This window comes from Ziziphus jujuba, chromosome 5 (genome assembly GCF_031755915.1).
Source record: "Ziziphus jujuba cultivar Dongzao chromosome 5, ASM3175591v1".
NCBI lineage: Eukaryota > Viridiplantae > Streptophyta > Magnoliopsida > Rosales > Rhamnaceae > Ziziphus > Ziziphus jujuba.
In genome coordinates, this window is record NC_083383.1 from 4,102,012 (window position 1) to 4,124,904 (window position 22,893).

Consider the following 22,893-nt stretch of genomic DNA (forward strand, 5'->3'; position numbering starts at 1 on the left):
AGAGGAAAGCTCCAACAGCTGGCGATTTTAGTCAAAGAATCAGCACCGTCAATTCGCGTTTGATGATGTCGGATTATTATCTGGTGAGCTCCTATAAGTAGCGTCCCGCACACGTCAATCCCTCCCAAGTCCCCAACAAAGTCCCACTCTCTCACTTGCTCTCTCTCTCGATCTCTCTTCCACCCCCCCCCCCCCCCCCCCCCCCGGTGTCTGTGAAAAGCTAGCTTATTAGAAGTTATTTCATCATAAGGCTAAATATATAGCAGGAATATACGAAAATGTTGTCCAGAAAAATTAGTTGTGATTCACATGGTCAAGACTCTTCCTATTTTCTAGGGTGGCAAGAATACGAGAAAAATCCCTATGATAGAGTTCAAAATCCAAACGGAATAATTCAGATGGGACTTGCAGAGAATCAGGTGAGCAAACCCACAACCGGTTTAATATTTTCTTGAAAAATTCATTTTATTTATTTATTTTTTATATATCCGAAAAGTTTATAGAATATATATACATATGAATATATATATATATATATTAATAAGAATATATACACATATATATATAATATATATATGAATACTCATAGGAAAATAGTGGATATGCTACCTAATTATTTTCACCCACTCTATCATGGAAAATATTCTAATTTTGTCCGTTATGTTATGGTTTAAGTAATCCCCATACGTCAACGCTGCATTCCCAAACACAGCCCAATAGTTTTCAACACTTTTGCCAATTCAGAAACTCACTAAATTGGTTGGTCATAAACCACTTTAACATGAAAACCACTGTTTCTAGATAATGACTTGTGTTTAAATCCTTTATCCTTAATAAAATAATAATAAAAACAACAATGCGTATGTAGCCTTACAAATAATTTATTATTATTTGAGGCTTAGTTTCTCATTCGTGTTTTTAATGTTTTTGCAGCTTTCCTTCGACCTTCTTGAGTCATGGATTGCTAGCAACCCGGACGCAGTAGGGTTGATGAAAAATGGGGAATCTGTATTCAAAGAGCTGGCTCTTTTCCAAGACTATCACGGCTTGTCTGCATTCAAGAAAGTCAGCCCCATTTCTGATTACAATATCTTTCTCCGTTAGAGAAAACATATATATATATATATATATATATATTATATTATATTTTGATGGTCTTTAATCTAATTTGAACTTTACTCGATTTAGGAATTGGTAGAGTTCATGGCTAAGATAAGAGGAAACAAGGTAAAGTTCGATCCCAATAAGCTGGTTCTCACTGCTGGTGCAACTTCAGCAAATGAGACTCTCATGTTTTGCCTTGCTGACCCTGGCGATGCTTTTCTCCTCCCTGTTCCGTACTATCCTGGGTGCGTATATATATATATATATATATATATATGTATTCACAACACGTGAAATCCCTTATCATCTTTTCAAGTATTTTCGTTTTTCTAATGTCTGGAAAAACAATCTTATAAGTTCGTTCTCCGTCTCTCACTCTCTGTCTCTATTTGGCAGGTTCGATAGGGATCTTAAATGGAGGACGGGCGTTGAAATTGTCCCAATAAAGTGCTCAAGTTCAAATGGTTTTAAAATCACATCCTCTGCTTTAGAAGAAGCTTATGATCAAGCACAAAAACTTGGCTTAAAAGTTAAAGGTGTACTGATTACTAATCCTTCGAACCCTCTAGGCACTAGCACCACTCGTGACGAGCTTAACAGCCTTATTGATTTTATCATCGCAAAAAACATCCATATAGTCAGCGATGAAATTTATTCCGGAACGGTTTTTGACTCTCCGAGCTTTGTGAGTATTACAGAAGCTGTAGGGAGTAGAAAACTCGAAGATACCCAAGTGTGGAACAGAATTCATATCGTCTATAGTCTCTCAAAAGATCTCGGTGTGCCCGGTTTTCGGGTCGGCATGATTTACTCTAACAATGAAACAGTTGTCTCAGCAGCGACAAAGATGTCAAGCTTCGGGCTAGTTTCGTCCCAGACTCAGTATTTACTCTCCCAAATTCTGTCCGACAAGAAATTCACTAGCAAATACATAAAAACTAACCGAAAAAGACTCCAAAAGAGGAAGCAACTTATGGTTTCGGGGCTTAAGAATGCAGGGATTAAGTGTTTGAAAAGTAATGCCGGTTTGTTTTGCTGGGTGGATATGAGGCATCTTTTAAAGTCCGGGAGTTTTGAAGCAGAGAAAGAGCTGTGGAAGAGGATACTTTGCGACGTCGGTTTGAATGTCTCACCTGGGTCTTCTTGCCACTGCCCTGAACCTGGGTGGTTTAGAATGTGCTTTGCCAATATGTCTGTGGAAACGCTAAAGGTCGCAATGCAACGTGTCAAGGCCTTCACGGACTCGGTCACGTCTGCCAATCTTGCTAGTGGCAGATGGAATAAGCACCAACCTTTGCTACGCAATTCAAAGACAAAGTCGATGCTCACCAGATGGGTTTGCCAATTGGCGTCGTCTGATTGTGAAACAGACCGTTAGGATTTGTTTCGGGTGGAAAATTAATAATTGACAAATAATAATAATAATATTTCTTTAGTGTAGAAAAATGCACGTGCTACTTTTAGCAAGAGATGTTATTTGATGCACCAGCGACCAAGTCCGTTTTGGTGTGTGCTTGTACGTGTGCTGTGTATGATCCATCTTCAGTGACTGTCTCCTGGCCCCAATCTTTTTTGTTCCGAACAATTTCTTTGATTCATCTACATTTTATGACGTCAATTAATATACTGTATTTTTCTTTTGTCAAAAAATATATGGAGTCTAACAAAATTAATCCCTATTGAATATTTTACATTGTAATTTTATTGCTATTATAAATTATATTATTTTCTTCTTTACTTTTGTATTTGAATAGAATTAGATTTTCTGTCTCTTTTTTTTTTTATCTTTATTTTTATTTTTTAATAATATAATCTTATTTTATTTAAAAATTATTCTTTTGTATTTTTTTTTTAAATTTCTTTATCTATGTTTTCAAACAATGCTACACATACTAATGAAGAGAGAAGATATTAAATCTATTTGTTATTGCTATAGCTAGTCGTTGTCTTTTCCCTTTTAGTTTTTCGTATCTTCTCCATATTGTCTCCTCTTTTCTTTTCTTTTTTTTTTTTTTTTTTTTTATAAAAATATTTCCACCAAATATCGAACATGAAGGCCACTAACTGGTTAGATGTTGCGAAAAGAGAGGTTTAGGAAAAGAAAAGGATGGTGATAAACTGATAATCGATAACAAGCTATACAGATGGGGTAAATTACGTTAACTTCCTCTTTTATTTTTAAGCTTTTTCATATCCGCACTCGATTTGTTAAAATTGCACAAATTTTCCTTCAAAATCAATATCTTCTAACATAGTCCCACCCGATTAGCCAAACTTTAAAATTTGATGGTCAAAAAGGTTTAATTTTTTACAAAGACAAGAATAAAATCAATATATAGAGTATTAAAGTAAAAAATAAAAAATAAAAAATGAGTTTGTATAATTTACTCTTAAGTTAACATATATACAAATAACTACATTGTCAAAATAAAAAAATTTGTCAAAGGTGGCATTTATTGACAAATAAACTTATCGTAAAAATAATTTCTAAAGAGATGGAATAATTATTTTCTATTTTACTTGGAGGATATTTTTATCATTGCAAATAATAAAAAAAAATTGGTCACTATATTTTAAAGTTTGACTAAGAAAATAAAATTATGTAAAAGAAAATTAAACCACAAAGGATGCACATGAAATTAAAAAAGAAATAATAATAATAAATTGAAAGGTATATATGAAAAAACTTGAGAAGAATTTGTGCAATTTACTAATAAATATTTGCCAAATTTGAATTATAATTTTATTTTATTTTTTTAAAAAAGGGCTGTTCTTTTTACACGATCCAAATCCTTCTTCACACTTCATTTTAACATATAATTACAAAAATATCCTTCTTAACTTTCAGTTTTCCTTTTAAATTATTAACCTACCGTTGTTTTTTTTTTTTTTTTTTGGGTGCATTGTGTGTGGTGCAGTGGTTATACTTTCCATTTTACTTGATTATTTTATATTTTATGGAAAAAATGCGTTTCCATAGTAGTTAAATAAATGAAAAAAAAAACATTTTTCCACAAAATAAATGTTTTCTTTTTTGCCTCTTTGAATTATCTTCGATTCATTAAATTTATTTTTTAATGTTTCTTTTTCCAGGTCTCTGGAAAGGTTGTATCAGATAAATGGAAATTGGCCAACGACCACTTTCGGCAAGGACAAAAAGAGCTCCTCTAGGAAATCCATCATCGGCAAATGTTCCGCCGGAAACTCGTTGGTAGCTACACTTACAGCCCATCGAACTCCAGCGAGGACCTTGGGTCGGTGGAGAAGGCTACTATGGTCGAGGTGGCTACTATGGTCGAGGTGGCTGTTTTACTGGACGAGAACGAGAATCTGAAGAAGGACAACGAGAATCAATCTTCGAAGTTGACCCAGATGAAAAACAATGCGATAAGCTGATTTGATAAGTGCACTCCACGAAACTCTGAAGAGAAAATAAAATTTGTTAAAGGTTTGAAAAGAGAATTAAACAAAATAAAAAAGGTTTTTTTGGTAATTTTATGTGAATAACTATGAAAGTAGAAGTTTCAGTCGTGTAAAAACGAACGACCCAAAACAAAAATTGAGCATGTTTATTCAAAGCTTGGCTGATCTACAAAGCTTGCATAAGTGACCCAGGCTGGGCCCAGTCGGCTTCCAACCAAAAATTTTAGGCCCAACTAATCTACGGTTCGTTGTTTAACTACTTTGAATTAATAGTTTTTTGCTATGCCCCTGGCATCCCCTTCCCCCCAAGATTCGAACTCAGACTTCCACTGGCCGGGCTGTAGTGTGTTAACCACTGAGCTCCCACGTGAGTGTACTTTAAGTTAATAGTTGATCAAATATAATTAGGCTCCTAACCTCCAAAAATATATATATAATTAGGCCCTTACTTTAAATGCTTACATATACAAATCATTCATTTCCTCGTGTATGGCCTGGACTTTCATGGCAATTTATATGTGCTTGGCATTTAAATTTACTACCGTATTTATAGTCTCTACTAAATTGGTTTTTTTCTTTGTAATTGGTTCTAGTATCTAGGCTTTTAAAAGCAAGAATGGGCATGGAGGTTTATGCCAAAGTTAGTTGCATAGAAATCAAGTTGGAATAATTCACCAAAAAAAAAATAAAAACAAGTTGGAATAGTTTCATGTGTCTGTTACATTTTCTAGAGGCTAGAAGGCTCGAAGCTCTCTCTCTTTTTTCTTTTTCCTTTTCTTTTTATTTTTATTTTTTTTGGATAATAAATCAAAAAGCTCTTGGTAGAGTGTTAAAAGAAAGGTCGAATGCCTCTGTGACTATTTTTTTAATAATTATATATTTATTTTTATGACATATTAAGTTAATATTATAATTTATTAATATTGTATTGTATTCTATTTTTTTTTTTTCAATAATACATAGAGTGACCGAATTAATCTATAGTGATATCCAATACAGCAAGAGATGTTTCTATTCTCGTGTGTGCTTGTATGGATGCTGTGTATGGTCCATCTTCAGCGATGGCCCTGGTCTCAATCTTTTCCGTTCCGAACAATTTCTTTGATTCATCTACATTTTATAACGTCAATTTATATACTATGTATTTTTTATTTTTGTCAATAAATATATAAAGTACTGACAAAACTAATCTTTAATAATATTCTATATGTTTTTATTGCTATTAAGTATTATATTAATTTTTTTTTTTGAATGGATGAAAATTTTTGTCCTTTCTTCTTAATCTTTATTTTTATTCAATATTAATAAATATGTAAATATATATATATATATATATAGAATATTTTTAATTTTCTTTTAAATATTCATATATAAATGGGATGAAAAGTATAATCATTGTCTCAGCCTCCATTCGTCCCAGCTTCCATCCCATATCTGGATCAAAGAAGCTTGTACTGGTCCTCGTCCTCCCTTTGAAGATTGAATTACATGGATTGTTTTGCCATCTCAATCAAGGACTCGTCACATCTGCTAGCGATAAAAGTTATTCTAAGACAAGATCGACGCTAACCAGATGGGTTTGCCAATTAGCGTCCGTCTAATGGTGTAACAGACCGTTACGGTTTGTTTGGAATGAAATTTAATAAGGAAAAAAAAAATAATAATAATAATAATTTATAATTTCTTTATGATGTAGAAAAGGCACGTGCTATTTTTACCAAGAGATGTTTTTGGGTGCACCAGCGACCAAATCTGTTCGATGTGGCTTGTACGTGTACTGTGTATAATCCATCTTCGGTGATGGTCCAGGTCCCAATCTTTTTCGGTCCAAACTATTTCTTTGATCCATCTGAGCTAAACTCAAGAAAGTAAGCTGGGCTTTGTAAACAAAACAGAGCGGGAAAATGAGAGAGAAAATAGCTAATGTGTGTAATTCCCCGAAGATAAAGGTTGCTTACAATGAAAGCTGATAATTTCAGCTTATACACAGAGCTAACGGTCTCATTACAATGACAAAGTAACCAATACAAACGAGACACTTGTCAAAAAGGAATAACAACCCAAACTAACACAACCAACACAACTAAACTGAGCACATGACAAAAGAAAAACTACTCACGTGACAACAAACCAATTTACTCCGATAATCTACATTTTACAGTATGACATTAATTAATACACTGACATTAATTAATACACTGTGTATTGTTTTTTAAAATAAATAAATATACAGAGTAAACAAATTAACCTTTAATGATATTCTATAATGTCTTTATTGCTAATAAAGTGTATTAGATGTACTATATATATAATTACAATATATTATTTTAATAATAAATTAAAAAATTATAATCTAATCAATTAAAAATCACCATAAAAATAATATTGAATTAAAAATTTTTAATTTTGAATTTAAAAAAAAAAAAACCATTGGATTGGTGATTCTCCATCTTTATCATAATTAACAATCATCTCCTATTGATATTTTAATATCTATTATTTATTTTTGTACTTTTCTTTCCCGAAAAGAAGGGAAAAAGAAAAGAAAAGAAGGAAAGTATTATTGCCATTCATCAAAGATATATCAAACAATTAGGCTGAATTTATTTCTGAATGACCTATGTATACATATTGTATACTTCTAAGAAATTTTAAACTTCCATTTTAATAATGCAGCAAACTTTAAAGATCCAAGGTTGGTTTTTCTTGATTATTATCATTTATTAAATTCCAGGTTCAATTAAGGAGATTAATTGAACTAATTAATTGTTCATTGTCTTAAATTTTTTAGTCTGTTCGAAATTTTGTACACTAACTGACATTGAAGTTTCACAAATACTTCCTCCCTTTCGACGAAAAAAGACAAATACTTCCTATGCAGTCATTTAAATCAGATTAATATTTGTGAGCAATTAACAAGTACTTACAATTCGATGAAAAAAACAGACTTTAATTCTCAATTACAACATCTACATTGTATTTCATGGTCTTAATTATGCAAGCTAATTTCTTCGTTTAGTAAAATTTGATCCATCTTTGTTTGTTTTATTTACTTGGCAGGTTCAATAGAGATCTTAAATGGTAGGCTACTATCAAAATTACCCCAGTACACTGCTCAAGTTTGCTTTAGAAGAAAGCCTATAGCCAAGCATAAAACCATGACTTAAAGGTTAAAGGTGTATTGATCATTAATACCCATTAGACACTAGAACATTTCGAGAACGAGCTTAACACAACCTTATTGACTTTATAGTTGCAAAAAGAAAGAAAAACTCATATAGTCAGCGATGAGATTTATTCTTCAACAGTTTTTTGACTCTGTTTTCAAAACCTCAAATAGAGCAACAGTAAAATCAACAAATGACGGTTTTTTTCCAATATGTTTTATGTGCTAATCTCAGTTTATCACAATTTTCCCCTAAAAAATGCATAAAACATCAAAACAACAAATCACATGAGCTCCTAGCAGAATGTTTGCTATAAGCTCCTATCTAATACTGAGACTCCAACTACCTATTGATTCTCAGTCAGTTTGCCTTACCCTCAGTTCGGAAGTTTCTTCAAAATGGTGAGATAGCTGAACTTGGTTAAGAGGTACCTCACCAAATCTAGATCTTCTCGAAGTGTAACTTCAACAAAACCAAAGCCCATCCATACATTCATTGTAGCTGGTAGAAAGGCAACTACGATTTCCACACGCAGGAGTTGTTCTAGTTGACTGATCAAATTTGTAAAGAACCGGTCTTTGATATTTTGGTAAAGCAACGGCAAAACCAATAAATGCAAAATCTTTGCCAAAATTCCTAATCGTATATGATTTTCTGTTTAAGGACCAAGCATGCTTCATAAACGAACATATAATCTTCTCCCTCCGTATTCTTATTTCCAATTGTTAAGATATTTTGGTATATGACATATAATTTCAGCTGAAGTAGAAATTATAAAAATAAGAAGTTTGTGTGTAAAAATATTCAAATAAAATACACATAAAATAATTAACAATTTTAAAATAATTTTATTATAACAAAAGAATATGATAATTTTTTTTCTAAAAATAAAGAAAACACAATGAATAATACCCTATCTCTTATATTAGAAAAAAAGACATAAATATTTAGGAGAAATTTTTTTTAATTCTCTACTTTCCTTCTTTCTCTTTGCTTCTAAGTATGTCTCTCACCAAGAATGGGGCTTATATGAGAATGGAATAGGATTAAGGTATAAAGATATGTACATATGGGTGAATGATGGCAGTTAAAATAAAGAGGCGGTGGAGTTGTTTTAATTGAAGTTGTACTTTATCATGATGGTTTAATGCTTGCCATCATTCTATCCTTTTAGTTTAAAAAAAAAAAAATAATATAATTGATAAGGATAAAATGGCTTTACCATTATATATCTCCTATTTAAAATCACTTTTATTATAATATTCTATCATTTTTACATGCCATTTTATTGTATGTTGCTTATATTTTTGTTAGACTAATAGAAAATTTATACCATATAAACTTGTTAGTACTAATTGACTTTTGTGATAACTCAGTATTATTGCTAAAACTTGTCTATCGTGACATATTATTTTATCAACCGCAAAACTTAATAAATGCAGTGATAGCAAAAATTGTTATAGATACATGTTTTGCAATGACTTTTCATCAATGGCTTTTTTTTTTTTTTATCATATGGAAGATAAAGGCAGAGGCACCTGTATATCAAAATAACTTAAAATTAGAAACTAATACTGGATAACTATATCACAATCAATAAAGTAACGTATTTTATTAAATTATTGGATACGAAAATACCTTAAAGGAAGATGATCTACATGGCGCACGATCCAAGGATTAGGAACAAACCCAAATGGTGCTGCGGAAGTAGCCTTGCAATCTTTCATATCATAAACCTGCTTGACTATCCTTTTTTCTTTTTCTTTCAAGTCGTAGATTCCAATATTACACGTAACGCTTAAATCTCATTCTTCATTTATGAAGTATATTCAATTTTCTCTCAGTTCTGGTAAATCCATTGTGAACATTGAAATATATCCATTTTTTCTCATAAAAAGAGTATGATTAGGTAACGTTTCCATAGATTCGCATCTTTTTCCACCATAATCCAGCTTATAAACAACAAATCCAATTGAATTCAGTGATTCTCCTAGCAACGGCAAAACTAACAAAAGCTCTCCCATTGATTCCACAGGAGAAGCTTGTGCTTCTGCAGCTAAAGCATTTGACTTTAGCAATTGACGTATTGTTGGAGAAAAATCGAGTCTCGTAACATATTTTGCAAAACGGACACGAAAATCCCAAACTTGAACCTAGCCTCGAAAGGCTAATACAAAGGGTGGACCATTACGCAAAGCAAAAAATACAATTTTCTATACAAGATATAAATGCATTTATCAAATTGAACCCCTCTACAGTTAAATTGAAGAAGAGACTTCACACTTAAAAGGTAAATAATGAATTTTTAAACTCCAAAAGTTTATGAAAATTTTCCATTGAAATATTTTATATAAAATGATATTATTAAGTAATATCAAATAAGTAAAAATACTTAATAGATATAATATATATTATTTAAATTAAATTGATTCAGTTGGTATACTAACTAAATTAATATAACATTGACATTTACATATTTACAATCATTTATGATATTGTAAATGATAAAAAAATTATAACATAAAAAAGATAAACTATACTTAATTAACGTTTTAAAAGATCTGATGTAAAATGAATAGCAAAAGAAAAATGAATCAAATGAAAAAAAAATCTTTATTATATATTCTCACTTTTGGCGGGGATTAATTCCACCACGAATCTCTGACATTCACCAAATAAACAGAGAACACTACGTTGGCTATTATTGCTCCATAACAGCGAGAATCTTGTAAATGAAATTGGGCCTAAATCTGAACTTAGATGCAGTAATTGTGTGTGTGTTTTTATTTTATTTTTTTTGGTATTTGTTTGTTTTATTTTATTTTTTTAATTTTTTGGGTATTTGTTTGTTTTATTTGTTTTTATTTTTATTTTTTATTTTTTCCTTCCTGTCAGCGTTTACTTTACTAGGGGACATGCGATCAAATAATAAAACAAGAAAATCTTATTAGTATTCACCAAAAAAATATTAAAAAAATAAAAAGGAAATCTAATTCGTTGTCGGTTATGTTGACCCAGAAAAAGGCTTCTTTTACTTTTGCATTTTCCTATCCATTCTCCTTTATTTATTTTGTCTCATCATCTTAAATTTATACCAAACCAGCAGCTGCTGCTGACTAATTAGTTCTTGAGACAAAAAGGTTTGGGTAAAGAAAAAAGATGGTTGACAAACTGAGCATGGATAACAATTAATTAAGAAGAAATAAATATTTGCTAAATTTAAATTAATATAACATAATTGTAAATATGTTATAAAGTAACTAAACAAACATAAACTAAAACAAAAATTACATATGTTACCAGTGTAATAAGTCTATGTATAAATAAAAATCAATCAATACGGGAAATAATATTAGACATTTTAATAGAATTCACAACAAGAGCTGATATACGAAACTGTAAGACCAGTCTGGCCCAGTTGCTTAATTTAGGGCCCAACTGGAATGGCATATGCCACTACCACTAGCCAGTTGCCAGTTCAATATAACTGGATTTCCGGGCTTGCGTCTGTCATAAGCAACTACAACAACCGTTGTTTAAGGAAAGAGGTCTCTCTCTCTCTCTCTCTCTCTCTCTCTCTCTCTCTCATGTGCATCTAATCTCTGATGAATGGGTTGGAATAATCTAGTAGTAATCTATGATTGAGAACATCAACGAGTGAATATTAATACGACAGACCGTGATGTATCAACACAAACCATAACCAAACAAAATAAATAAATAAATAAATAAGGAAAAAAGGAACCGGCAACGGTTATGGTGGTTTGAACATCTTGTATATTTGGACTGTCGCCTCGATGGCAGCCACGTGGGCATTTCCTCTATTGCAGCAAAAATCCCGCGATTGTGAAATGATACAAAATTACGTGGCATTCGCTCTCGCATCTTTGCGCCTTTGCCTATACAAATTGCGTGTTGATCTTGACAGAAACTGTGAAAAGTGGTTCTCTTTGCTTCTCTTCCTGTGGGATTTCTGAGGTTTTCTTATTGTCTCTCTTCGCGGTTAATTTTTTTTTTTTTTATTCTATTCCATTGTTTTTTTTTTTTTAGTTTTAAAAAAAAATCTTTCTCTTCCTTCTAATCAATCATTTTTCACTTCTGTGAAGTCGAAGCAAAGTACGGCAATGGCGTATAAGATTTGGCCTCAGTCACGTTCTTAGATATTCGATCGTTTTCGCTTCTCGCATAAGATCACTTGTTTGTTTCCCGTGGAGTTTTCGACCAGTTTATAGATATTGAAGGTGTTCCGTATTGAGTTTTCGTCGACTTGAGGATTCTAACAGGAATTCCCTGTTGAATTTGAATTTCGACGACGAGGTGCAGATTTTTACAGGTACTGAGCGTTTCTTTCTCTCTTTCTTTTTCTTTTCTTTTCTTTTTTTTTTTTTAATTAATTCTGCACTGCGATTCCATTTTTCTTATTGCATATAATTATTTATAATGTATGGTTTTTGCCTTGTGGTTTGATTTTGATTCGTTTTCCTTTTATGCTAATTATCATTGATGATTTAATTTACTTTTGCTAGATGTGAATTTCAACGAGTTTTAGCCAAAAATAGTTTAGCAATTGGGATTCTATATATATATATATATATAAAATCTCGCAAGACTAATGCTCGTCACGTTTCAATTGTATTGGTAGTAGGAGGAATGAGGTTAATTAGGGAAACTAGATTATTAGCAGGTCAGTTTTTGGGAGAACCACGAACTATTTTCCCCATTTGTAATCCATCTAGAGGAGTAATTTAGGAAAATAAAATAGATTGTTGCATAGAAAAAAAGATGCATAATTATTAGTTTTTATGAAGATAAGCAAAGCTAAGAAGTGGTGAATCTGATTAAACAAGTTTTGCACTTTTGAAATAGGAAGCTATATCATTCGGAAACTTTCAAATTGCTTTCCTGTATAACTGTATTATTGCTTAACACAACAAAACACAGAGACTGTGTGGAGTTTGAAAATATAGATATAATAGGATCATCACAATATCTGAAGTACTTCTGGCATGTATTGGTTATCTTAATGTGGAAATTTTTGTGAATACGGCTGTTTTTTCATGCGTGCTATTATGCTCATTTTCTTTTTGAGAACTCTGTTTAAATATAATATTTGTACCATAAGGATCTAATCATAGCTAAGTCATACATTATGCTTATGAACCCTAGTAAATGGATAAAGCTGTTTGTCCCTCCAATATTGGTTTTAAAACAAAATTATGCATTCAGCTCACAGATATAACCTGGATGTCTTATGTCTTTCTTCTTGGTAATGAGATACATGAAGCTAGCAGATATAGCGGCTGGAGATGGAACTTTCTGCTCTTTTGACTTCTGCTGGAATTAATACAGCCATATGTACGATACTTTTGTCACTATATTCCATATTGAGAAAACAACCAAGCAATGTAAGTGTGTACTTTGGGCGGAGGCTTGCTTCTGGTCGTTATAGACAGAAAGATCCTTTTAGCTTGGAGAGATTTGTGCCTTCTCCTAGTTGGATTCTGAAAGCTTGGGAAACGACTGAGGAAGAATTACTGACTATTGGTGGCTTGGATGCCGTGGCTTTTCTCAGGATAATTGTTTTTAGGTAATGAAACACTATACCTTCTCTAAAGTTATAAGCAATGGACAATTATAGCTCTGTGTCTTATATTTTGTTTGGTGAAAGTTATGCCAACTCTATATTAGTGCTTGTTGTTAGGCAGGTGTCTAAATTCCAGTTTAAGTTTCGGTCCAAGTTGAAAATCTCCTTGATTAGATTTCGTGCAGTAAGTTTGTGATATTGATTATGAATTTTGGGCTACCTGGAATTCCATAAACTTTTTGAAATATGTTCCTTATTTATTGAGTGATGACTACCTGATAATTGAGAGTATAAAATATTTTTGAACACGCTAGTGAAGAAGTTAAAACCATAACATATCCAGTTAACCAGATAATAGATTTTAAATCCATTAAGAAAATACTCAAACGAAGCAGCATTAATTTCTGAAGGTTTGAAACATAAAAGGCAAACAATAAGGTCATGGATTGGAAATTTGGAATCTATTGTTCTTGACTTGGGAGCATATTGAGTAATTGAGAAAGCTAAAAAAAGCAAAAGGTTATGGTTGGACATGCTACTTTATTGCATTTAAATTAACTATATACATTTTTAATTGTATAATGGTTTCAGAATGTAATCAGAATCTATTTTTGGAAGAAATAATCGTCTCAAACTGAATGGCTATACAGGGGTATGGATAGTGAAGTAGATAATTAGAGGTGTAGTCTAATAGACACTATCATAAAACACTGAGATAAACCTACGAGGCAGTGATAAGATTGTCTATATTTCACATTAAATCGTTTATGTAATGTTCATAATGTTCAAATGTTATTTGTGAAAAGAAGAAAAGAAAAGAAAAGAAAAAATGCAGTGTCTAATTGTCATTTACCAGTTCGTAGTAGGTGTTTTACATGTTCGCCTTCTGTCTAATTATTTATTTGTAAACTACATTTCTATCTATTTGGTTTATAATTTCTCATTTCAGGTGCTAATCTTCTTGTTTTTGTTATCCTCTACAGTATTCGGATTTTTTCCATTTCTGCAGTTGTTTGTTGTTTTATAGTGCTTCCTGTGAATTATTATGGGAAAATGATTCATCACCAGCATATCCCTAGAGAATCTCTGGAAGCATTTACCATCTTAAATGTCCCAGAAGGCTCAAAATGGTATGCTTTACACTGTTAATCAAATAAAGAGCTCTTTCATTTTTATAAATTTATAAGTATAAAAGAAAACTATAATTGATGTATGTTTATTAATACATTTTTACTTTTCCAACTTGCAACATGCAAATAAGTTCTCTGGATATTGGTCTCAATTTTTTGTCTTTTCATGTGGGAAATATAAAACTATAATAGAAGCATAATGATTTACAAATCTGAACTTACTATTACTCTTTTCTCATGGTATAAAAAAAAAAGGCAGCAGTGCACTTGCTGATTTTATTTGCTTGAGTTATTTGCATCTAAAAGCCTGTCACTTATCGGTTATTTCTTTTCATTTCAATATATCTCAGGCTTTGGTGTCACTGCCTCGCATTATATATCATAACCTGTGCAGCTTGTATTCTCCTTTACTTGGTAAGGATGTAAAAACCCTATTTTCTGTTCTACAATTGTCATTTATTTATTTATTCTAAAAGATTCATTTTGTACTAATCCAAAGTTTTAAATTATTTGTTAATCGCTTCAATTTACAGGAATATAAGAGCATCGCTAAAATGAGACTAGATCATATTGATGGATCTCCACCAAAGCCAAGTCATTTTACAGTTCTTGTTCGTGCTATTCCCTGGAACCCTGATGAATCATACAGTGATTCAGTAGAAAAGTTCTTTACAGATTATCATGCATCAGGATACTTGTCACACCAAATGGTGCAGCGATCTGGTACAGTTCAGAAACTGATGGTGCGCATCTGCCTTAAATTGTTTATGATAGAAATGTAAATTTGTGAGCTACGCCACTGTTTTAATACTTGTTACTTGTTTTATACATTGTTTATTTTGCATTCCCATAATTGTTTTCCTCTGGACTAAGGTTATAATGTTTTCAATATTTGAAATACCAGCTAACAATTTCATATTTTACTGATGGAATCAAACACCTTGTCGTTTCAGTTGGACAAGGTAAATCACATGCTGGGTTCTTATGAAAATTCATAGCAAAGTCTGCACTTATTCCTATTTCTACTGGATATTTTTCACCTTGTCGATCATGTCAAGTATGACTTTGTTTGATTAAATTATTCCCTTGTATCCTTGTTCAAACTAATTTAGTGTCCATGGCAAGTTTAATTGCTATTTTATTTATTTGTAGAAGCACACTAATGTTAGAGACTTGAGGATAATATTGGAGCATTTAATGTTAGTATGCTGAACTTTTGTTATTAATCATTATATATGATCAAACTTATTGCTCTGAGATTTCATAACACCTGCAATAATGAGGAACTGAGAGGATGGATTTTGGGTAGAATGTACAATAATCTATTTTTGCTGGTGGTTTTGCTGGTGAATCAAAAAGTAGAATATGCCATATCTACTGATAAAATTTATGAATGTAAAGGAAATCAAATTGTTTAAAACATAAAGAAACAGCAATGATTGGTTTTAGCATATTTCAAATTTTACTGATTTGACTGCCAACATTTTAATACAATGAAGCATGTTTGGCTGTCTTACATAACTCCAGGTTCCATGTGCTGATAGCATTTTATGGCTGATGGTTGTTTTCATATGTTATCTGAATTTTCTTGGGGTTAGACATTTAAATTATTTGGGATGAGACTTGGATGATGGTGCTAATGTCAAACTGTTCTTTAGTTAATTTATTCAACTAGACAGATATGTCAACCACTGTGAGGTTCTTCATAATCATTTATGATGCAATGAACTTTATATATAAATTCCATCTTCAGTGTGGATGGAAGCTTTGTTGAACTTGATTAAGGTTGCAAGGTGCAAAATACTAAATTCTTTTCATTTTAAAATAGAAATCTATACCTTTTCTATTTCATATATTCATGGTATGTTCAACTTTGCAGAGTGATGCAGAGAAAATGTGCAGGATTTTTAAGGCTGCTACTGGGGAACATAGTTGTAGACAAGGTTTAATGCGATGTGGTTTTTGTGGAGGACCACCAAATTCTTTTAAGATCCTATCTTCTGAGCCGGACAGTGTTAGAGGGAAAAGCTTGGGTGACTTGGATTTGGCTAGAAGAAAGGTAAGATTTTGGTTGTTTTTGTATAACTAACTTGGTTTTCGGGTTATTCATGCATCCACATCCAGTTGTTATTAACTGGCTTTATTTTCACTTGATCTGACAATTGTGTTTGTTTTACTTGTAGGTAACTGTTCAATTCATGATAAATTATTAAAAGAGGGATGTTTTGTGAGTCCCTAAAGAAAAGCTATGTTGTTTTAGTTTATTGCATCTTCAAAGCAGTTCTGCCTCCATGAGTTCTACGAAATTATTATGTGTTCTTGTTATGTTGCTTTGTTCTAGCAGCCTTTCTAGCTTTTTCTTAAATAATGAGGTATTTTTGTGGGTGATAGTCTCTCCAATATTATTTTAGACAATTATTTAAAATTCATGTGAGAAGCCTCCACCAGTAGGTGTAAACAAGTGGCTTGGAGCCTTCGGTGCTTTGTGAAATCCTTATCTGCAGTGTATTTAAAAATTCATTTTATTTCAGAATGCAATTGCTCTTCTCAAGGTTTTTGCTGTTTCAGAATTTACCTTATGTATTAGTGTTTTTTTTTTTTTTTTTTTTTCTCCGGGTGAATGTGTTAGTGTTTGAGTTCAATGTGAGTTATAAAAGAAATTATGTGAAAAACAGTGTGACCTAATTATATGGCTTGTTTCATGCAGGAATGTGCTGCTGCTTTTGTCTTTTTTAAGACTCGCTATGCTGCTGTTGTTGCTTCTCAGGTTCTTCAGTCGTCAAATCCCATGTCATGGGTGACAGACATGGCTCCAGATCCACATGATGTTTATTGGTCCAACCTTTGGATACCATATGGTCAACTGTGGATCCGCAAGATAGCAACGCTTATGGCTGCAATTGCTTTCATGCTAGTGTTTCTTATTCCTGTCACTGTTGTACAAGGCCTGACTCAACTCGAGCAGCTTCAGCAAACATTTCCTTTCCTTAGAGGAATTTTGAAGAAGTAAATATTGCCTAGATGACCAGTTATCATGTTTATTATCTAAGCTATTCTATAATGCTCTGAACTGAACTATCACTATTCTTATCGTGCAGGAAATATTTTAGCCAGTTGGTAACAGGTTACCTACCAAGTGTGATTTTGATTTTAGCATTTTATGCGGTTCCACCAACCATGATGCTATTTTCAGCAGCGGAGGGGTGCATCTCCCGCAGTGGGAGGAAAAAGAGTGCATGCTGCAAAGTCTTGTACTTCACAATCTGGAATGTCTTTTTTGTTAATGTCTTTACAGGGTCTGTTATCCGACAATTGCGTGTATTTTCTAGTGTGAAAGACATACCTGCCCAACTTGCCAATGCAATTCCATTACAGGTGATATGTCTTTCTTCTAAAATATATTTAATTAAATATATATAAGGATTCCCTGATTATGGATTTCAATTTTATTTTTTTATCTATGATTATGATTTTGCTAGTTTATGTGCATTTTTAAAGTGCTCATTATTTTATTCTACTGTGATCTGATTTGGATATAGTATCCAACATAAATGATCAATCCTTCTATTATGGATGTTAAAAATTTATGTTTCTGTAATTGTTGCCCCTTAATATGAATTTAAAGGGTTATTGATTACTGAATGTAAGGCTCCATAAAGTGTCTTTTTATTATAAAAGAATCCTAATGGTAATATAATTCATTGGTAGGTTTAGTTTATGGTTGGCAGAGGGATACTTCCACCATAGTTTATTTGCGTATTGACTAGGCCAAAAATACAAGAGAGAAGATTCTTGCGAAAATAATTGTATTTTGATCTTTATGTTTCCTTAAGGAAGCTTAGAATTTCATTATTAGCTATTAATTATGCTTGTGTATTTGAAATTTTCAGACTAGCTTCTTCATGACCTATGTTTTATCATCTGGTTGGGCAAGCTTGTCATGCGAAGTAATGCAACTATTTCCTCTTCTTTGCAATGTGATTAAAAAGTGGATACTTAGAATCAAGGATGATTCACCTGAGGGCACAATGTCTTTTCCTTACCATACTGAAATGCCAAGAGTCCTACTGTTTGGATTCCTTGGCTTCACCTGTTCCATCTTGGTGCCCCTAATGTTGCCCTTCTTGCTGGTTTACTTTGTACTTGCTTACTTTGTATATCGAAACCAGGTGAGCACTTCCCTCTTAACCTTTTTTTTTTTTTTTTTGGGTCCTGTTTTCTTATACGTTCTTATGCCAGTAAATAGAATTTATGCATCTTGTACTTGATCTAAATTTTTTGGTCATGCATCAACTGTCTTGTTTACAACATTTTCAATCTTTGTGCATAAGCAAGTGTTAATAGTAAAAATTCTTTTATTAGCCCATGTTTTGAGACGGATCCATCCCACTAAATAACCAATATACATGTATATATAGAAGTTAAATAAATAGAAAAACCATAAATAAGTCAAGGCTTGCGTTGGACACATTGACCTTAAGACGAATTACGGCCCATAAAGGTGTTTATGTATAGATGGCGCCCATCTCTTAGGATATAATGATTTCAATCATGTGAAAGTAGCACTCTAAGGCTTCCTATGTTCATAAGTAGGTGTTCCTAGTAACAATTCTTTCACAATGCAACTGTTGACAAATGTTTTCCATCCTATTTTTTCAACTGATTGCTTATTTGATGGTTACTTCTGTTTTTCTCTTTTCTAATAATTTCTTTTCCTTTCAGTGCTTACTATTATCTTTAGGTGGGGGACAATAATTTGCCATTTTTCTTATTGTTGTTTTTTCTTTTTTTCTTTTTTATTTTCCTTGGGGTAATTTCAGATACTCAATGTTTATGTTTCAAAATATGAAAGTGGAGGACAGTTTTGGCCCATTGTCCACAATACAACAATCTTCTCATTGGTTTTCATGCAAGTAATTGCTCTTGGGGTTTTTGGACTAAGAAAATCGCCAGTGGCTTCAGGCTTCACCATTCCACTGTTTATTGGTACTCTTCTATTTTATGAGTATTGCCGGCAGCGATTTCTCCCAATATTTAGGAACCATGCTGCAGAGGTAATGATTTAAAATGGGGACTTCAGATTTGTTTGTTTTTGTTTATATCCATGCAGTGCTAGTATGTTTGATGAGTGGCCTTTTTACAGATTCTTATTAAGATGGATCGACGAGATGAGCAGTCAGGGAAGATGGAAGAGATTTATCAACAGTTGCGTTCAGCTTATACCCATACAGAAACTTGTAATGACTCACGTAGATCCGAAATATCTAATCATCACGAGAAAGCAGACAGCATTCCAGATCCAGAACATGTGAAGCCAGGTTTGATTCATCCAACGCTTGGGAGAGTTCCTGTATCTGGAATAAGAGATGTAATTGCCTGGTTGTCTTTGCTTTTCACTTTTCAGGGAAAAAACTTGGCCAAATAATTGGAATTGGATCATGGGCTGTCCATCACAGTTTAGAATAGCAGAATTTTACAAGAAGTAAATTGAGCATCTCTTATTTGTACATACTCAACATGTTAATGTGCAAATTCTCATACGCCCGCCATCATGCCGATGGCACTTGAAGAAGGACTGGAGAAAATGTACAGGTAGGTAGTAGGACAAATTAGCAGAAAAATGCAGTGTTGCTTAGGCATACGGATGAGGAACTCTTTCCTATTCAAAAATTCCCAGATTTTTTTTTTTTTTTTTTTTTTTTTTAAACCGTGTGAAGGCAGAACTGGTAGCAGAAATTTTGTACGATACAGACAAAAAACATTGATATTTCATGTAGTGAGCGCGATGAATGATGTTATTAAAACCATTTTTGCACAAGTGATAAGCGTGACAAGAGATACTCTGTTTAAGCAAGAGGCAAGCAGTAGCAAATTCTGCAGAAACCGTATGAGGTGTCTATCCGAGAATAAATAGAGCCAACAATGAGTGGATTATCTAGACGGATTTGTGTCTTAAGAGTCAGCCTAAAACCTTAAAATAATAATCTTTCTTAAATGCAACATACCACAATAATGACCATAGTTCAAAAATAATACTAATAACATGTGACGATAATGTCCACAGTTCAAAATAATAATAATAGTTGAATGTTCTTTTGATATATAAATGGCATCTGTACGTGTGATGAGCTCCCGGCTGGAGGAAAAGTCTGCTGATTCATAACCGAGAGGAGAAGATGTGTATACATCAGCAAACGGTGAAAGATCGAGATCCGAAAAGCTAGAACTTTCCGGCACTAATATAAGTTTCCTAAAAATTTACTGTAGTGACATTATTTTATCAGCCAAAAAATTTAATGTACACAGTTAGAGATACATGTTTGGCAATGACTTTTCATTCATGGCTCGAATGCTTACTATTTTTATCAGATGTAAGAAATGGGTAGGGGCACCTGCAAATCAAAATAACTTAATTAGCAACCGATAATCAACATTAAATAGGATAATATAATTTGTAAAATTTTTGGATACGAAATTAAATATCTTAACGATCCAAGGATTAGGAACAAAACCAAAATGGTGCCGAAGTAGTTTTCATATCGTAAACTTGGTTGATTATCTTTTTTTTTTTATTTCAAGTCGTAGATTGTAGATTCCAATACTATAAGTAACAGTCAAATCCGGATTTTGAATTTTTATTTATAAAGTAGATTGAATTATCCCTCAAATCTGGTAAATCCGAAGTATTGATTTCCAAAATTCTCTGATTCCATAACAAACAAAAGCTCTCCCATTGATTCCACAAGAAAAGACATTTCACCTACCGGAAAAACATGGGAGCTTAGCGACCAACGCACTGTAGGAGAAAATACACGTCCCATGACAAATTTTGGAAAACGACCACGAAATCCCAAACATGAACCAAGCCTCTAAGGTTAATGCAAACAGTAAAGCATTATGGGAAGATTATATCCACGTAGACGTGATATAGATGTGTATCATATAATTTAGTCCAAGTTTCATCTGTACCCTTTATGAATGCAAGTCTATCCCAAAATAATCCATATATGACAACCACCAAAAAGCTTCTCATATTACTGTAGAAATGAGGGGGGATTATGGCTTTACAAATACAATCCTCCTTACTTCTTGTCCTTCTTGTCCTTCTTGTCCTTCTTGTTTTGTTATTGGACTTAATGGACGTGGTGATGATGGTGGGAAGAGGGATTGTACATGGTGAAAATGGATAAACAATAAATGGCTTTCTTGATAACTTGCTTACGATCACCAACCATCCCTCTAATGATCCCACGACCTTATAATCAGAAGGGTGGTGGTGTGGATGCACGTTGATATTGTAAAACTTATTCTCTGTAAGATTGAAGAAGGGCGGGAGTCCATGAGTATTGGTTTTGGCCCCTTGAGGCCTTTGAGGAAGCATGAGCCATGGAGACTGGGGTAATGGAACAAAAGTTGGAGAAGCATTGAAGGATCTCGCTGCCTTATTCCATGAAGATACATGATATTACCAAGTTCTTTTACTATCAAATCCACCATTTCCTCTGGAAGCTCAGACCATGGCCTCCACCACGAAGATACATGATATTACCAAGTATTTTTACTATCAACTCCACCATTTCCTCTGGAAGCTCAGACCATGGCCTCCACCGTGAATAAGAGCTTATACGCAACCGAAGCTTTTTGTGCTGCATATATAGCAAAATAAAAAAAATAAAAAAATAAAAAAAAAATCTCCAAATTAAAAGCTGAAAATGATTTGGCCTATGTCTTACGTTTATATAGAGAAACGAGAAGCGGAAATCACCCAGCAGAATCCCTGTGACCTAAGGAAATAGAAACCAGATTGATATGTGTTATTATTTTATTAGTTTATATTTAGTTGTATTTTTTAAATATTTACTTATCTATATTAATTTTTAAATTAATTTTACTTATCTTACTTTTAAAGATTTATATTTATCTACATTTTAGGTTATACCATTTACAATAGTTTTAATACAGGTTAGAGTTACAAATAATATCTTTCAAAAAAACTTTTAAAAAAAATTGCCATTCGTTCAAAAAAAAAAAAAAAGAAAAGAAAAGAAAAAAAAAGAGTTACTAATAATATAGTATTACAAATTAATATATCTTAAAAATATAAAAAGTGAATCTAATAAAATAATACTTTATTAATTGTTTGAGAAATTAAGCATGCTTAAATGATAAAAGATTACCATCTATAAAATTTTTAAAATGAAGTTTTTTGTTTCTTAATCAAACTTATAGGCTTTAGCTGGATGAGAAACCACCAAAACCTTAACACCAAAAAAAAAAAATAATAATAATAATAATAATGTCCTTACTAAAAGAGCTCTAAACCCACTATAATAAGATTGAGAGCTTTTAAAAAGCTAAGGAAAAGAAAATGCTAAGCATCCTCCCTGTCGAGACACAACAACACCATAAATGCCAGTGGGCTTCACCCAAAGAAAAATAAAAATAAAAATAAATAAATTAAATTAAATTTGCAGACAACTTCATC

At 32.5% G+C, this 22,893-nt stretch overlaps 2 protein-coding genes across 9 annotated transcripts; both read left to right on the top strand.

The window, feature by feature from the left end:
- The first annotated feature begins 208 nt into the window (after positions 1 to 208).
- LOC107420607 (1-aminocyclopropane-1-carboxylate synthase 3) lies at positions 209 to 2,539 on the top strand. Its single transcript, XM_016029605.4, has 4 exons — positions 209 to 419; positions 934 to 1,065; positions 1,189 to 1,349; positions 1,501 to 2,539. Exons 1-4 carry the CDS (start codon positions 279 to 281, stop codon positions 2,480 to 2,482), a joined length of 1,416 nt encoding a protein of 471 aa, XP_015885091.3. The 5' UTR covers positions 209 to 278; the 3' UTR covers positions 2,483 to 2,539.
- Positions 2,540 to 11,429: 8,890 nt separating this feature from the next.
- Positions 11,430 to 20,218, top strand: LOC107420635 (CSC1-like protein RXW8). 8 transcript variants are annotated; one of them, XM_060817415.1, is made up of 13 exons: positions 11,439 to 11,672; positions 11,801 to 12,027; positions 12,979 to 13,281; positions 14,262 to 14,408; positions 14,759 to 14,822; positions 14,942 to 15,151; positions 16,288 to 16,467; positions 17,116 to 17,414; positions 17,507 to 17,783; positions 18,299 to 18,577; positions 19,229 to 19,462; positions 19,552 to 19,726; positions 19,813 to 20,214. In XM_060817415.1, the coding sequence occupies exons 3-13, from the start codon at positions 13,001 to 13,003 to the stop codon at positions 19,872 to 19,874; spliced, it is 2,208 nt and encodes a 735-aa protein (XP_060673398.1). In that variant the 5' UTR covers positions 11,439 to 11,672; positions 11,801 to 12,027; positions 12,979 to 13,000; the 3' UTR covers positions 19,875 to 20,214. The 8 variants fall into 8 exon arrangements, with proteins under 8 accessions (XP_060673399.1, XP_060673397.1, XP_060673396.1 ...); XM_060817416.1 differs by having other exon boundaries at positions 11,430 to 11,672; positions 17,176 to 17,414; positions 19,552 to 20,218; XM_060817414.1 differs by having other exon boundaries at positions 11,434 to 11,672; positions 12,983 to 13,281; positions 19,552 to 20,216.
- The last annotated feature ends 2,675 nt before the right edge of the window (positions 20,219 to 22,893 follow it).